General features: G+C 43.5%; 1 protein-coding gene across 1 annotated transcript in view; it reads right to left on the reverse strand.

Moving 5' to 3' along the window:
- PKHD1 (PKHD1 ciliary IPT domain containing fibrocystin/polyductin) overlaps positions 1 to 12,462 on the reverse strand; it is a 244,371-nt gene that overhangs the window by 144,027 nt on the left and 87,882 nt on the right. The window contains exon 36 of the mRNA XM_069850843.1: positions 3,521 to 3,733. Coding sequence (XP_069706944.1) covers positions 3,521 to 3,733 — 213 coding nt within the window. The remainder of the gene's footprint in view (positions 1 to 3,520; positions 3,734 to 12,462) is intronic.

Here is a 12,462-nt window from a genome sequence, read left to right on the forward strand (position 1 = left end):
TAAATTTCCCTTCTGAACAATCAATAAAATTCTCTCGGCCCCGCTCAGGCCCCTACTGCGGATGCAAGGGCCATAATTACATTGTCAAAAAGTCAAGTTGCTCTGGCTGCCTGAAACCCCCTTTAAAACTGGCGTGTGACTGACAGGCAGTTTATGGGTGGCACGCTCTGACTGGCAGGGGAGTTGGCTAAAGCCAAAGGCAACAGTCAAATTTCCCAGTCTGCTACAACTACCGGAGCAAAGGACTGCTGCTCACCAGGGAATTGTGGGAAACCCTTAGTCATATTAACATATCAAAGTGAGGAGCTGACAGGCTTACTAAACAATCTGAACTCAACCAGGGCTGAGGAGCATCCCCCATAGAAAGAGAAAAGAAATTAAAATGCCTTCAGTTCTGTCTCCACCAAGACACCTAAGAATTTAGAAGCCTGCTTATTTAATGATTTTGATCTGAGATAACATACGTATGTGTCTGTAAGTGCGTATCTCACAAACACACTGCTGAGCGTGTCAGTCTCTTTCACGTACGTACGAAAGAGGCTGTCACACTCAACGATTTGTTCTATACCACAGGCTAGACTGGCACTACATTACAGACAGAACAGCATATGCTGTTTCACGTAAGCCACATGAACCCAGCAAAAGAACACGCTTGTTTTGGTGCTGTTTCATAGCAGGCTTCTACTGCTTTAATGTTAAACTGCAGACTGCACGGTTTGAATGAACCTCAACTGCAGCCGTGCACTGGGACTGTGTGTAGTGCAGAGCTTCCAAATGACATCATAGCTTGTCTGGATTTATTGAAAAAGAAATTGATAAGAATTCTTGAATAAGAATTGATAAAAAATTGAAACCAAGACATGTTTCCACTAATGTGCCAAGCCACCTTTGGCTCCACTTATCTCCATCCAGGTAATGCCTGCGTCACAGAACTCACCTTCTTGGTTTCGTCGGGAATGATGGATCGTTGGGAATTGTGACACCAAATAAAACACATGAAATATTGGTGAGAAATGCCTTGAGGGTACCAACATGGACAGCTGGGTTTACTTCCCTCCATCGCCTTGCCAAAGGAACACTGTAAAAAGTAGTTCTGCCCTGTTTGTCTCTCTAATTGAATGAGTTGTCTGTGAGGGTGGAGTCAACAAGCTAACAGTGATACAGGCTCAGAAGAGAAGCAAGAAGCAGCACAGGAGACACAGCTGAGGGAGATCATAGAATCTTGGAATGCTTTGAGTTGGAAGGGACCTCAAAGCCCATTCAGTTCCAACAACACTGCCACATACAGAGATACCTCCTGCTGGATCAGGGGCTCCAAGCCCCATCCAACCTGGCCTTGAGCACCTCCAGGGATGGGGCAGCCACGACTTCCCTGGGCAACCTGGGCCAAGGCCTCCACACCCTCACAGGAAAAAAAAAACGTTTTCCTAATGTCTAATCTAAGTTTTCCCTCATTCAGCTTAAAACTATCATCCTTCAAGACCCCCTCCCCATCTTTCCTATAGACCCCCTTTAAGTACTGGAGATGCAACTGGTTTTTCCTACATTGGCAGAAAACATAGTAGCACGAAGGAGACAAGGTTCTTGTAAAGCTCTGGGAATTTAAGGACAAAATCCTGACTTACAAGGGTCAAACTCAGAATGGAACAATACTGTGAAGTAGCAGGGGAAGATTCAGGATGCAAAACAGCAAAAGCTGCTATCAGGAAAATTCAAATCAGACACTTTAATGCTTTTCTTAAAAAAAAAAAAAAAAATAAAAACATGGATGATTAATCAAATTAATCCCCTGGAACAAGCTTTTAGAGAAAATGCTGGGTTCCGTTTCCCTTGATGTCCTCAAAGACCAAGCCTTTCTGGAAGGCATGCTTTAATCTAATGGGAGTTACTGATCTCGGGGCTGGGACAGCTGTGTGAAACTCAATGGCCAGTAACGGACAGTTAATTCGGCCCAGAGGATCTAATAGTACTTCTAATCGTACTGTCCCGTGTCCTGGGGACAATACTTCTATCCCCAGGAAATGGAATAGAAACACTCTGCCTTGCTGCAAAGCCACTTTCCCGAAATTATTAAAGCCATTTGCAAGCAGTAAATAATTATAGCCTCGCTGTGTCTCTGTAGAGCGGTCACGAGCATCTGATGTGACTTTCAGGAGTCATGTAGCCCATGTCCCTTACCACTACCAGAAGAACCTTCCCCAGCCATCGCTGACAACTCCTGATTCAGAAAAGCATTTGGTCACTGCCTCCCCTCCAACAAGCGACCTCGCCTGCCCTTGTCTGGCTCCTGGGAACTGACGGGATCACCACACAGCAGCACAGCTCACTCCCTGCCTGTGCTCGGATTGTACCCCTCGGAGCCTGACGTTGTTTCTGACTGAGAGCTACAGGTGTCAGTGATGTCCAGATAGCAATGTTTCTGCCTGTAGGCCAGGGGGTGCAAGCCTAAGCCCTGCTAGAGGATATGAATGCCTACTGATATGAAGGTGGACACATAAGAACATCAGGAGGGAGATGATACATTCTCCTCTCAGACATACACTGACTGCACAAACAGCCCATTAGCTAAGAGTTTTATACGTATGCTTTGCACTAATATTCTGATTCATGAGGAGTTTGCACCTGAAATCCACATCCGATCTACTGCACTAAGAAACAGCCATTTTAGACCCGCATTTTACAGCCCTCCAAAAAAATATCTGTACCTAAACTCTTCTGCCCCACAACATCTGCAAGCCTATAGCTATTCTCTGTCCTCTAGGTCCCTCATCACTTCCTCTGGGTAAGAATGTGGAGCTCTGGCCCTGCAGGGCTTCCTTTGAGAGAAAAGGCTGGTTGTTAGAGCAGTGGATCATGTATCTAGGATTGAAATTCTTGGCATTCCCACAGTTTTCCTGCATCACTCTGGCCTTGTTATGTATGACCACAACCTGAGTTGAGTAGGTGCGGCTGTATGGCACTGGCCTTACCACACGACATACCTGGCAGACTACCCTCTCTTGGAAACCCCAAGAACCATACCCTCTTGGGAAGGAAACTTCCCAGTTGTTATGGAGATAGGGGAGGGGAGGAGGATACCCCGTTCTAGCAGCAGAGCAGGCCCTCGATTCCCAACAGACACCTGAGATCCAGTTTCCAAAGTACAGAGGGTTTCATTTGTGGACAGATAGCACAAATTCAAATGTCTTCTAGCCACCTTAATGACTTCCAGGGATTCCTAACTACTTGATAACATCTATCTTCTTCTTGGAAGCCAGATTTTCAAAATGACTCAGCTTCCAGTACGGGATCTTTTATGGAGATGCAACACTGAGCTGCAGAAATAGGAGTCTGATGGTGAATGCAAAGACATGAAGTTCTGGCCCAGAAACCTGATTTCAGCAGATACCTAACTGCAACTAAAATTCCAAGTTCATTACTAAAGTTCGAGGTTTTTCCCTCCAAAAACTTTTTTTCCTTTGGTTTGCTTTATTTTCTTCATCTCTGCTTTGCTTTCAAAGAGAATTAAAAATGTACTCACCATGAAGGGAAAGTGTCCCATTCCTCACTGCCAGGAACTTGACCCCGTATGGAAATAATGGTGGAGAATGAAGGCTTCCATAGAGATAGATGTGCGCTTTGTGAGGGAAAGGAGTCTCTTTGGATCCTGCCTGGAGCTCTCCTCCATCAGATATCAGAATGTAATGAGCATGCAGTTCTACAGGTCCTGGACCAACAAACAAGAGTTTGCCACCTGAAAACAGCAGAAAAGAAAAATGTAACCATGGATCTAACAGCCAGTGATTATCTCACAGTTAAAGGAGCTGTAAGAGATGGGTCAACAAATGGTTTTGCAATAAAATTATGAGATTAAGGGTGGAACAATAGCATTTTCTGCAAAAATTCCACCTTGCCCTATACCCTTATGGCTTTACCAGCTCTTTACAGACCATATTAATTCAGTCTCTTTATCAGTTCTGCACAGGCTGCCTTTCTAGACTTGTGCAAAGCCATTCAGCCTGGGATGACATCTAAGCCTCTCCAATTCCAGTGCAAGGGATTTACATTTGGAAAATGCCAATCTTAACCTACTCACTCTCTAAACGTTAAAATGGGGTTTAACTACTTAATTTGTATGTTCTTTTTCAGATTACAATCAATTTGTGACAGGGAGAGGGGAACACAGCTTTGGAACATAAGACCTGGCAACTTGTCCAGCTCAATGGTTGATTTAATCCCACATATATACTCTTTCTTCCAGCTGCTGTTCAAAACCAGATGCTGCCAAATCAAGTACAAGAAAGTTCTCTCTGTTAGCTGGATGTGCGCTGATCTCCCCACGCCATGAAAGCCTTGTTTTAGTCCCTAATTAGAGGTTAGCTTCACCTCAAAGCATCAGGTTTCATCTTCCTGCCAATATTTTCCTTTTACCATCTATTAGTATAACTGGATAAGTTTTGCCAGTAATATGGATCTAATCCTTCAAATCGTTCTAAGATTTAGTGCCAATGACTTTCTGAAGCAACAAATTCTGTGGTCTTCATACGTAGTGCATGAAGAGGCATTTCCAGCCCTTGGTTTTGACTCAGTCTTTTCAGCTCTGTCAAATGCTTCCTTTAGTTTTGCCCTATGTGACCTAGTGATCCCACTACATCATCTCAGGATGTTCTACTCTTTTATCTCCTCACATTTTCTCTCCTATGAAGGACACTGTCACTATCCTTACAATGGACAGAGTGGACTCTCAAACATCTAATGATTCTGCACATGGGTTATGTCTTCCCAGGTCAAGCCATAATTCCCGAGAGGTGGTAGAGGATACCTCAAAGCCTGGCAACCTCAGACCTCTTTACAAAGGCTCTGTCGCCCGCCCAGCATTTCCCTTTATGTGAGGTAGTTGTGACGGTGCCTTCTCATATCACTCTCACACCACACTACTGGTGTTAGCAGTTTTTAATGGTGATCTCTACACCTGCCAAGCAGTTGGCTTCCCTTCCCCACAAGATACTACCAACCCTCAGCAAGAAGGATAAAGGGGATCAGATCTCCACTTCAATTTCAGTATTGAGACAAGAGGAAGCAAGGTTTTTTTTAATATGAAAATCAGCTTAAAAACTACCCTGATCATTGCTTGCCTGTGAGCACGTCCTGCTGCTCTCAGTGACAAGGGAGATGCAGAGCCCACACGTGGCCTTTCCCACACAGTCATATCCAGTCCTGCTGAACACATCTTGCTTATCCCGGTTTTCTTATTTATTCTTGAACTAAAAGGGCTTTCACTGTTTCATCAATTTCTTAGCCTTATAAAAGTCTTAAAACTTAGTTCTAATTTCTTAGTCTTAAGACAAAGCCAGCATTTGAATAAGGAAAACCAATTAAACATTGCTTTTGCAGATTTCAGTGGATTCCAGATAAGTTTTTACAGAACATGCCTAACAGACAAAAGAGATAAATCTTACATTTTCTCGCCTATAACCACTGGGAACCATGGGATCACTCCCACAAACAGCAACTCCCTTATGTGTAAATTATCTCTGTCCCTAGACATACTTTTCTATATACAAATGTATTTCTGTTAAGCTTGCTATATTTTTCTTTTACAAAATTATAATGAATACACACAGATAAACCAGCACAAATGTCAGCTTTTTCATTCAAAACAAAAGAAGATACCTGGCTTATTCTGAAGTACATGAGATGTATAGAAAAATGAAATGTTCTTAATAAAAAACATGCTATGCTGAAATCCAGGTAATACTAGAAATGGTATTCATTTTCAGACTGAAGGGACCATTTGGACATATCACCTGATGGCCTGTGCACATCATACTATTGAAACACCAGAAGAAGAAGACAAGCCACCTGTAGTTGCTGCACGCCCTCCACAAAGCCAATCAACTTGAAGACTTGAAGACATCACTGCCATTTTCTATAATCACCTTCTCCAATAGCTAATCTCTCTTACTGTTCATAATTTCTGCTTTATTTCCAAGCACAACTTTTCAAGGCTGAGCTTTCAGACAGTGGCTCTCTTCATCCTCTCCTGCACTGCATGCAGAAAACAACAGCATTTTCAGTGAAAGTACCTCACAGTCAAATCCAATCTCAGCCCTCATTCAGAACGGGTGATAAGGTTTTTAGGACCCTCCCTGCCAGGAATCTTCTCTAATTCATGGAGCAGTGCACCATCTCCCAAAGCTCAGTGCTAGGGCTCTTTCTGAAACTGGAAGCCCAGACCTCCTAATTCTTAACATTTCTGCTCCTTTATGGTTCTTGATGTGGCTTATAGAAGAAAAACTAGCTTATCCCCACATTCTGCTTTGCTTTTTTTTTCCTTCCACAGTAAGACACTATACAGCCTCTTCATTAGTTTGGGAGATCATGTGGGCATCCTTGAGCCTCACTGGCTTCTGATCCTTTTCATGATCGTGGCTTTATCTGACAAAGCCCCTTATTGTGTAGCCACGACTTTCCTTCCTAATTGCTTCCTGTCTAGCTCTCTTCTCAGCTGTGTAAATCTGCATTTGGTGTGAATGGCATTCACAGAATGTGATCTGTCATGGTTCTCCATGTACTTCCAGATCATTGATGATGTGCAGTGGTATCCAAATAGGCATGAAAATGGTTTCCCACCAGCAATTTACTATTAGAGTTGGTACGTTTTATGCCTGCCAGCTGCCATGAGATCTTGGCAGGTGATCCTCAGTCATCCCACCACCACATGTTTTACAGAACCATATTTACAGAACAAACTTGTAATCTACTTAGAAAATGAACTAAAGTTTGCTGTCTTGTTTCCGTAAGATTTCTCTCCTGTCATTCAGTAACTCCTATAGTTAGCAATTTATGGATTCAATCAACCATAACATTTAACTTCATACAGTTGTCTCTTTAGACCTTGGTTGATATCAGACTAAGCAGCCAATATAATTTCTTCTACCTGTCTGGATCATGACACAAGATCAGAACTTATACAGCCCTCTGTAATTACCCCTGTACTCTGAAACTAATATTTGTAGGCCACAGAATGCTTCTACTGGCAGTTTTAAAGCTCTTGAATGAGACTGGACCTGTTGACTTAAGAACATGTATTCCTGAAAAGTAGTATCTAACACCTTCGTTATATCAACATTCTTCAGAAATAAGTGGACTGCTGTTCCATCTTGCTCTTGTGGTATAATTTACCATTCTGTTCCTTCCCATACTGAGAACAGAAATTTTTATTAAATACATTTGCCTTATAGCAGCAATGTTAAGAATTTTATCACCGCCATCTAGAAACAGAACTATAAATCACTGCAACTTATTTTATCCCTAACATAAAAAAAAAGACATCTTCCCCAAGGTCTTTATTGACTTCCTGTGCTCTCTTCTCACTGAAATATAGACACTTCTGTTTCCACTCTCTTTGTACAATTTTTAATGAGTGTTCTAATCACTACCATGCTGTACCAATGAACCATGAAGGCTGGTAGCCAAAGCTGCCCTATATTTTGATTGTTAAATCATAGTTCTGTCTCAAACAACATCCTCAAAAAATTTTCCAAGTGCCAGCCACGCTTTGTCCATACAACATTACACCAAGATTTTAATCCTCTGTTTTTGGTTAACTGCATGTTAGTTGCCTCAAGTGATATTTCCCTCCATTAATTCAAACATTTCATATCTTCTGTGGATTTCTGGGTGTCTGGCGAGCTTGGCAACTGGATGCTGGTAGCTCCTCTGTGCTGGGTGAAAGCACGGGCCATAGTCCCCATGTGCTGCTGCAGCAGCAGGCGTGTAGGACCTGGTTGTGTCACGCCTGGCCTGCAGGCTGGACCCTGCCTGGGGGAAATCCACAGAAACAAGGTTCCTCCTCCCTTGGTGAAGATTTGGATGTGAATGAATAACAATAACTGGACTTCAAGGTGGGAGCTGCTGCCTGGCTATTGGGTTTCTCCGCTCCCAGATGCAAAGGCAACCCAAGTACAACTGGCAATAGAGCAAAGATTTGCAAGACCAAGATCACTAGAAGGTATGGTTGAACTCGATGATCTCAAAGGTCTTTTCCAAACCAGCAATTCTGTGATTTGCTGTACGTACTCCTAAGAAGCGGCAGTCAGACCCAACATGCAATCATAGGAAACAGATACATGAGTGAAACTCACAGACACCTCATAACACTGTTGTGTTTAGGAGAAAAGAAAGTGTAAGAAGTTCAGCTGCTGAAGATAAAAATAGAGTAGCATCACAAAAAAGAAAAGAAAACATAAGTGGAGATTCATTTAAACATTTACCAGGTCTAAGGGTAAAACAAACTTTAGCCAAACTTACGAATACTTATGTCAAAAACTGCATAGCGTCCCTCTAGCCCTCAGCTCTCAGTATCGCTGTGTTTTTCAGCGGGTCAGAATAAATATACAGCTGCTGCTTTACAAGATTGTCTTCCCCTATTTTAAAAGAAAATAAAAGTTATGCTTCCTTCTTTTATTGCACTTGACCTCTTCTCTGAAAGCAGAAGGCAAGAATATTGCTCAGCTGAGCCTTTGGCTGTGACCCTCAAATTGTTTGTTATGGCTGCACAGGAAAGCAAAGTCCTACATATGACCTTGAGGGGGATTTTATAAAAATCAATCAACTACTGTTATGATGGCCTCCCCATCAAGCAAAATAAATACAATTAAACCCTTAATCACTTCTGTACAATAACGTGCAAATTCAATGGGGCTCTTTAGGTGGAGGGGTGGGGGAGGAATATGTTGAAGCTATTCTGTACTTTGTGAGAACATCAGAAGCACCATTCTTCTCAATTAACCCAGCAATTAGCCTCCACCTCACTGCCCAGAAAATAAACCTTTCTTTATCTGTCTTTACAGGGGAAAAAAAAATTAGAGAAAAACTAAACTGGAGGCAACTCCCTCTGTCCCACAGGAGGGGAGAAACAGCCAGACCAAATAATGAAAATAAAGAGAATATTAAGGAAAACAAACATGCTAATAAGGCGGGGGTAGTAATCTGCTATGTAAGAAACCACAGCACCATCATGCCGTTGGCAGAACTGGGTTTGTGAAAAGAGATTTTTCTTCTGAAGGGCTTGGGAAATGGTGGAGGGCGCAGTCAATGAAAGGTGTTGGAAAGGTAATGCATTAACATTTGTCTTTATCAGGTTCCCTGGTCTGGTTCATGCAATGGCACAGCCTGGGCATCCAGAATATTCCCTACGGAAAGAGGTTACATCAGGCACTTCTGGAAAAGAACAACAATGGAGTAGAGGACTGTGAGGACTATGAGCAAAGTTTCTCCTTGACTCTGTCATGAAGATTCATGCATTTGGACATCGCAGCTTATCCCCCTTCTCAAAACCCTCACTCTAAAAAAAATCCTTCTAATACAGATGTTCTCCTAATGCATAAAAGAGCTGTTACATTTCTCACTTAGGTTGCAATTTAGAGCCATCCAGAGGAGCACTTTTTGGCTCAAAAGGAAGGAAAGTCCCCATTCCAACGTTCACTTGTTACCTGGAGTACCTTTTTATCATCACCTTTTGAGGCCACACAGTGTAAAGCATTTTTCTCTAATGAACGGCTTGTTAGGAACCTAGGATAAAAGTGACTGTTGTTTATGTAAAGCTGAATGAAACGTCAAAGCAAGCAAGGTATGGGAGAGGTGCTGGACAGCCTCAAGAGACTTTTTTTTATAATCAAGAATACCAGTAGTTAGGAGAGTACCACCAGAACAATGGTACATTTCACTGCTGTGCCACAGCCCTTCCACTAATAGAAAACCTCTCTGTGAAAGAGGATTTGCTCATTAAAAGGGCATCTCCTCTCCTGGACTACACTCTCCTGCGACCCTGCAGGGAGATCTGCTCTGGCTGTGCCACGGCCGTGCCATGGCCATGTATAACTAATATTCCCACAGCCTTCAGCTTGCTCTTACTAGTTCCTCTCCCTTGGTTTTCCACCTGACAAAGCCACAGAATCCCCCAGGAGACAGGCTTAAGCTGAGAAGTTATAGTCCTGGCAAGCAACCTCAAGCCGCAAGGAGCAGAAGGCAACTGCTGGAGCTGGAATATCTTTAACTGAAACAACTGATCCTGCACAATGAGGCTGCAGAGGGTTAGCAGCCCACTTATTGTTCATTCTCTGGCTCTGAGGGGGTGCCTGGTACAGTCTTCAAGCAGGAAAAAAATAACAGAGATCCTCTGTGTACGGGAAGAGGAATACAGATTTTACAAGCCCTAAATAAGAACAACTCAATATTTCATGGACCTGTCGCCTGCACCCTGTTGAAATGCTCACAGGACATTCAGATGAGCCATTAAAAGTTGACTGTAGGCTGGACCATTGCCGAGCAAGACATGAAGGAGAAAAGAACTTTGTTACATTGGCTCCATCCCAAAGGCTGCCTGAACCAAGAGTCCAAAACTCATTTTCCACCTCCCTGCATATGTTCCCGCACATTCATAATATACAGGTACAGATCCCAAAGGAGCTGTGAGTTCAAGTGCTTGTGTACTGCCACCAGGATGTCACCAACATGCTAAAAAGCTAAGCTTGTATTCCAGCGTATTGTTGGACGGAGGCCCTTATTTGTCCCTGGGCAAGGAACAGGCAACTGCTGGAGTAGTCTCAGACAGAAACTGTCTCCCAAGCCCGACAAGCCTGTGTTTTCTGGCTTGCTGCACTCACAAGCCATCTGTTCAGAAGACACGCGCTGCCTTGTAAGCCAGGTGGGCTCTTCCCTTGGAGCAGAGGGGCCGGGCAAAGGCAATTCAGATCAGCAGCCCTGAGGATGCTGCCACAGGTAGAGCTCCTTCAAAGGAGTCCTTCCTCCTTCTTCAGATCTCACGTATACTTAGCAATACCTTTGATGAATTTGCAAGAGAACAACTAGGCCGGTGGGGAAGAAGCGTGGACATTCCTAGGTGGCTTCCAGCACAGACCACAGCCTGTCACCTAAGATCTAATGAAGAAACCTTCAGATAAGCCTTGTGCAAGAATCAGGGTTGGCATCACACAATGACATGTGTGAAAAAAAAATAGGTCTTTAGGCTTTTATTTCAAGCCTGTAGGCGATGGACACACATTAAGTTCTTCACCCACAGCAAGAGAAAGGTGCACTGGAAAAAGTGCAGGTTTAGGGAGCAGGATTATGCTCCTGCTCATGCAGAGCCTGCTTGGGTGCCTGTTAGAACACTGAGTGTGTTTCTATGTGCCACGACAAGCTGATTTCTGCCATTTTAATTTAAAGGTACTACGGATAGGGTTTATCTCTTAGCGTCTAGCACAGCGGGTTGGACCTTGGTCTCAGCAGCCTGTTCCTGCAGCAAAATTGCTGCAAAGCCCCATCTGCTAAGCTACCAGAGTAAGAGGCAGCATTTCAAAACTTAAGAAACCTACGTGCAATCCCGTTATACGGTGCACTTCCTCTGTACTTCTGCGCCCATGAGAGAGACCTATGACTGAGAGACTCCTATGATTTTGAAGGTCTTTATTTGCATTTAAAACTGTTAAAAAGTCCTGGAGCTCAGTTCCCAACATGCGGGTCACAGCGGCATTTCTGTACCACATAAAAGCACGTGAGGACAGCCCTACTAATGGACAGAGCTGCTGCTGTAATGAGGGCCTCATTAGCGCTCAGGAGAGGTGGAGGCAGACTCAGCAGAGCCTTCCATCCCATGATGAGAGGCAGCACCTTCCTCCCTGGAAGGGGCATGTCCCCTCCTTCCATGTCAATGAGTGGAGGAAGAGGACAGCGCTGCCCCAGGTTTCATCCCAGTCCTTAAACCCAGTTTAAGATACCAGTCAATAGGCACAACTGAGACTGCCTGTGGGAGCTGTGGGTGGTTCCATGGCCATAACTAGCTTCCACTGACCTGCTCACCCCCTGACACCCCCGAGGAGTCCCAAGAGCTGCCAAAGCTGCAGAAAATCAATTTCTTTGGCAGCAAGAGCCCTGGGAGTCTAATGCACGTGCTGTAAGTCTGTGCTAAATAGGATGAGAAAGAGAAACTTGCAGCCCATACCCAAACACCAACCAGGTTTTACAGCTGGGGGAAGAACTGAAAAAACCATCAAATTGTTACAGATTCAGGGCCTTAAAACCCATCCTCCAGCTCTGCAAGTTGAACTCTACTGAATAACGCTAAATTCCTGCAAAAAAAAACCATACCAATGAATTAAAGAACTGATGCCTTTCTTTTTTTCCCCATGAAAACAGCAGGGACTTTAAGGCTCTCAGACTGCAATTATTGCAGCCTTGGTACACCTCACTGTAACAATGCAGGGAAATATTACACAGCAACAGAGAGAAATAGGGCTGACTTTTCTTCCTTTTAAATCTCAATTAAAAAATACATTGGACGAAATTTCCCATTAGCTGGTACTATTTGTACATCCCATGTTCTTCCTTTAATTAAAAAACATGCTTATTGCAATACTGCCAGAATCGCTTTTACGGTATTTTAATTGTAATGTCTCTGCCTGATTAAAAAAAGAAAAT

The sequence above is a fragment of the Phaenicophaeus curvirostris genome, chromosome 2 (assembly GCF_032191515.1).
Source record: "Phaenicophaeus curvirostris isolate KB17595 chromosome 2, BPBGC_Pcur_1.0, whole genome shotgun sequence".
NCBI classification, from domain to species: Eukaryota; Metazoa; Chordata; class Aves; order Cuculiformes; family Cuculidae; genus Phaenicophaeus; species Phaenicophaeus curvirostris.